The sequence below is a fragment of the Morone saxatilis genome, unplaced genomic scaffold, assembly GCF_004916995.1.
Source record: "Morone saxatilis isolate NCDOM2014 unplaced genomic scaffold, NCSU_SB_2.0 Contig19, whole genome shotgun sequence".
Classification (NCBI taxonomy): domain Eukaryota; kingdom Metazoa; phylum Chordata; class Actinopteri; family Moronidae; genus Morone; species Morone saxatilis.
The window spans coordinates 25,159,287-25,162,976 of record NW_023339751.1 but is presented as its reverse complement, the minus strand read 5'-3'; the positions used below and the strand labels follow the sequence as shown (position 1 = coordinate 25,162,976).

Here is a 3,690-nt window from a genome sequence, read left to right as displayed (position 1 = left end):
AAAACTAGTCTCTAAATATCCAAGTTTTCATATACTTTAAACTCTCTTAAAAGAAACCCTTCCCATTGCTGTGTTCATTTTGTTAGGAGAGAACATGTATGATAAATCTTTTACCTGTAGGAATTGATGTGTCATCCACAGGCAGGTAGGACTGAGCACTGATGGACACTACATGGTCGTACATATCTGCTGCACCCTAGCCAAGGCCGCAGACCCGCCACGTACGGCACACGACAACCCTGAACACACCCGACCAACCCCCAGACACAACCCCAGACAGCGCCCCCACCCCACACAACTACCAGCAAAAACAGTGGTTAGTGAGCAGTCGAGATGCATTTGTCCTTTACTCTCGCAAACAAATCTGGAGCGGCAGTGCCTGAGAGGACAACAAAGCAGTTCACTGCACAATGTAAATGTAGGTTGAATATGTGACAAATAAACTTGAAAACTGAACATGATCATAATTAATGGTGAAATATTATGTATCTTCCTGCTGCATGTCTTCAAATTTCCCACAGCACTTATACATTAGATGATCATAGAGCTGATCATGTGCCCTTACCTGTCCCGCCAGGTTGAAGTAGGAGTGGTTGGTGAGGTTGATGGGGGTGGTTTTGTTAGACCGGGCTTGGTATTCAGCAGTTAGTGTTTCCCCCTGAACACACAGCTTAAATGTTACTGAACTGACATCTGCTAACCATTTATTAATATGCAAATAAATACAGTGGAGTCTTTTGTTTTCTTAAAGGCCCAGTGTGTAGGATTTAGTGGCACCTAGCGATCAGTATCCGACAACCTGAGAACTAGAACGGGCTGTAGGTGTGCAGGAGACACTACGGTGGCCGCGAAACTCGTGAAAAAGGCGAAATGCCCTATTTGGTTTGTCCATTCTGGGCTACTGTAGAAACAAGGTGGTTCAACATGGTGGACTCATAGAAGAGGACCCACTGCCTCTATAAATAAAATAGCTCATTTAAAAAGGTAACAACACAATTCCTATATTCAGGTAATGATATGATACACTAATGAAAACATACCTATGAATATTATATTTGCCAGTAGATATTCCTACATGTAACCTTTAAGAACCTTTAAGACTAAAAAAGTTCATTTGAATTCAGTGAAATGATTAAACAACTGACAACAAAATCAGTACGGCATTTTGCAATGTGTAAGACAAATTTCTTCGGGGAAACAAGAGTAAATAATATAATTACTCCACATTTATCAAATTTGTATGGAAGCCCATTTCCACCAATGTGACAGAAAAAAGGGATTCTGTACGTCATTGTAATGAGAAACCTTCTCAAAATACTGACTCAGTATCTGAAAATTTTGAGAAAGTTTCTCATTACAATGACTTACCTCTTTTCCCCCATCACACTGGCAGAAATGGGTTTCCATTAATGTTAGACCTTTTTATCCAGTGTTGTTGGGTTTCGGTGATCTGCGTTGATCAAACAGGCGGTTTAGGGCTGATTAAATAGACTAATGGTCATCATTCAAGAGCCCAAACTCTTTAGTCACATGATCCCGGAAAACGCAAATCTCGTTTGAAAAACAGAAACGTGTTTGGGATTCCTTTAGGGGAAATAGCTACAGAGCTGTGAAGTTATGAAGCAGGTGTGTTTACCTGTAGGGTGTAGGAGACAGAGACTTGAACCTCTCCAGGATAACCCTGGTCTCCATCTGGACTTGTAAGACTCAGCTGAATGCCACCGTCGACTGCTGTAGCAAGCCAGATAGCCTCAAGAGAAAAACACATACATACAATATTATACAGGGTACACAAATAGGATTAAAAACTGGAAGTAGTCTTTCTTACAAGAGATCAAATAAATTCTGTTCCATTAGCTACACCAGCCAATCCCAGCTGACATTGCATGAGAGTGTGGACGCTCACATTCACATCTATGGGCAATTTAGTCGGCAACAACCTGCATGTCTTTAGACTGTGAGAGGAAACCTGCAGATAGGACATGCAAACTCCACACAGAAAGACCCCAGCTGGAACCCAGAACTGTCTTGCTGTGACGCAACAGTGCTAACCACTGTGCCACTCTAGATCAATAAGACGTAATGTAAAAGAAAACATTCCATCAACAGTCAGGATGACGCGATCCGATCTCAGAGATCTGTACTGGGGCCGATCAAGGCATTTTTTAACTGATTGGTATATAATAAAACATACAAAACAAGACATGGTCAATATTTGGTATATGGTGGAACCATGAATGAAACACTAGAGGGCTTTTAATTTGAAATGAAAAAAGCAAAGCTGAGTTAGGGACTGTTCAATTTCTGGAAGACACCAGAAGAGACCTGCTTTCTCTGGAGCTGTTCCCTCTGATTGAGCTCCTTTTCGCTCAATTTAATCCAACCCTCCCCTCTTGAGCTGCGGCTAAGAGACTGTTGTCATTTGCCGGAATGATATTCCACCCACACAGGAGGCCGGTAAAACCTGGAATATATGAAAAGTTAGTTGTTCCTAGTGGCAACTAATAGGCTACTATTTGAAGTGGTCTGCCCTGTCACCGAATTGGAACGAGAGCAAGATCTACATACTGTGCAAGACATGCTACATGCAGTATATTTTGTTGTTGGTTTGTTTAATACTGTTTTGCTTAGATGCAGTAGCATTATACTTCCTGTGCTTCTTTCCTATAGGATTTAAACTCTTACTACAGCCTTGTGCGCAAAATCTGACTTCTAACTACTTTATGTCTGCTGTCAGCTGCTAATGTGGACACTCAACATATGCAATCTGTCCCTTCTTTCTACAGCTGTCTTTACAGCTTATGCTTAAAACATCAGCATGTGATGCAGCTTAAGCAGTGCAATAATAAAAGTGTGTTTATCTAAATTAGATACATACGCAGAAGCCACACAATCGTGCAGATAGATGCATGGCACAAGCACACAAATACACAGTCCTCAAAAAATTTATTAGGTGTAGAGTTTTTTATCTGTGTGTGTGTGTGTGTGTGTGGGGGGGATGGAGCAGCTAATTGAATTGTCAGCAATTAGCCAATGTTGTGTACAGTTTAGCCCTCAGGCCGAATGAGCATACTGCTGCTTTAACTACAAACCAATACTGACAGCCTCATTGATGTTTTAACCTTTTTTTTTACCAGACATCTGTTGAAATGTATGTTCTATGGCAATTACTGGCAATTATTAACCCTTGAATGTTGGTCTGTTTGTTGGTGGATCCACCACATACTGAAAGCCCATATTGAAATATCTCAACAACTATTGGATGGATTGCCATGAAAATTGGAACAGGAATTCATCGTCACCAAGGGATAAATCCAAAATACTTTGGTGATCCCCAAACCATCCCTCTCACACCACCAGCAGGTTAAAATGTTCTTATCGCTAGTGAACATTTTTACAGCTTGGCACCAAGTGTAAACCTATTTTAACGTCACCTATTGGTTTATGGAGTACTGTTTTGAAGCCTTAAGTTTGGCATTATGGTGGTCGCCATGTTGTTTTTTCAGCCAGCAGAGGTGACGTACTGCGAGTTAAGCTGCTCTCATTGGCTGTGCAGTTTCAAGTCGTCTGAAGCAGGAAACAATGGTGGATCGCCTGGTCACACACAATCTTATATTACAGCTAAACAGTACACTAAAATTTGTTTCTGAAACAACTTTAGGAGATAAATAGTCCACGCAGTAACAGAAT

General features: G+C 41.1%; 1 protein-coding gene across 4 annotated transcripts in view; it reads right to left on the bottom strand.

Moving 5' to 3' along the window:
* Positions 1-3,690, bottom strand: part of galm (galactose mutarotase) — an 18,254-nt gene that overhangs the window by 9,501 nt on the left and 5,063 nt on the right. For all 4 annotated transcript variants that reach the window (XM_035663362.1, XM_035663365.1, XM_035663364.1 and 1 more), the window contains 3 exons: positions 1,637-1,750; positions 566-658; positions 115-196 (listed from right to left, as the gene is read on the bottom strand). In XM_035663362.1, coding sequence (XP_035519255.1) covers positions 115-196; positions 566-658; positions 1,637-1,750 — 289 coding nt within the window. The remainder of the gene's footprint in view (positions 1-114; positions 197-565; positions 659-1,636; positions 1,751-3,690) is intronic.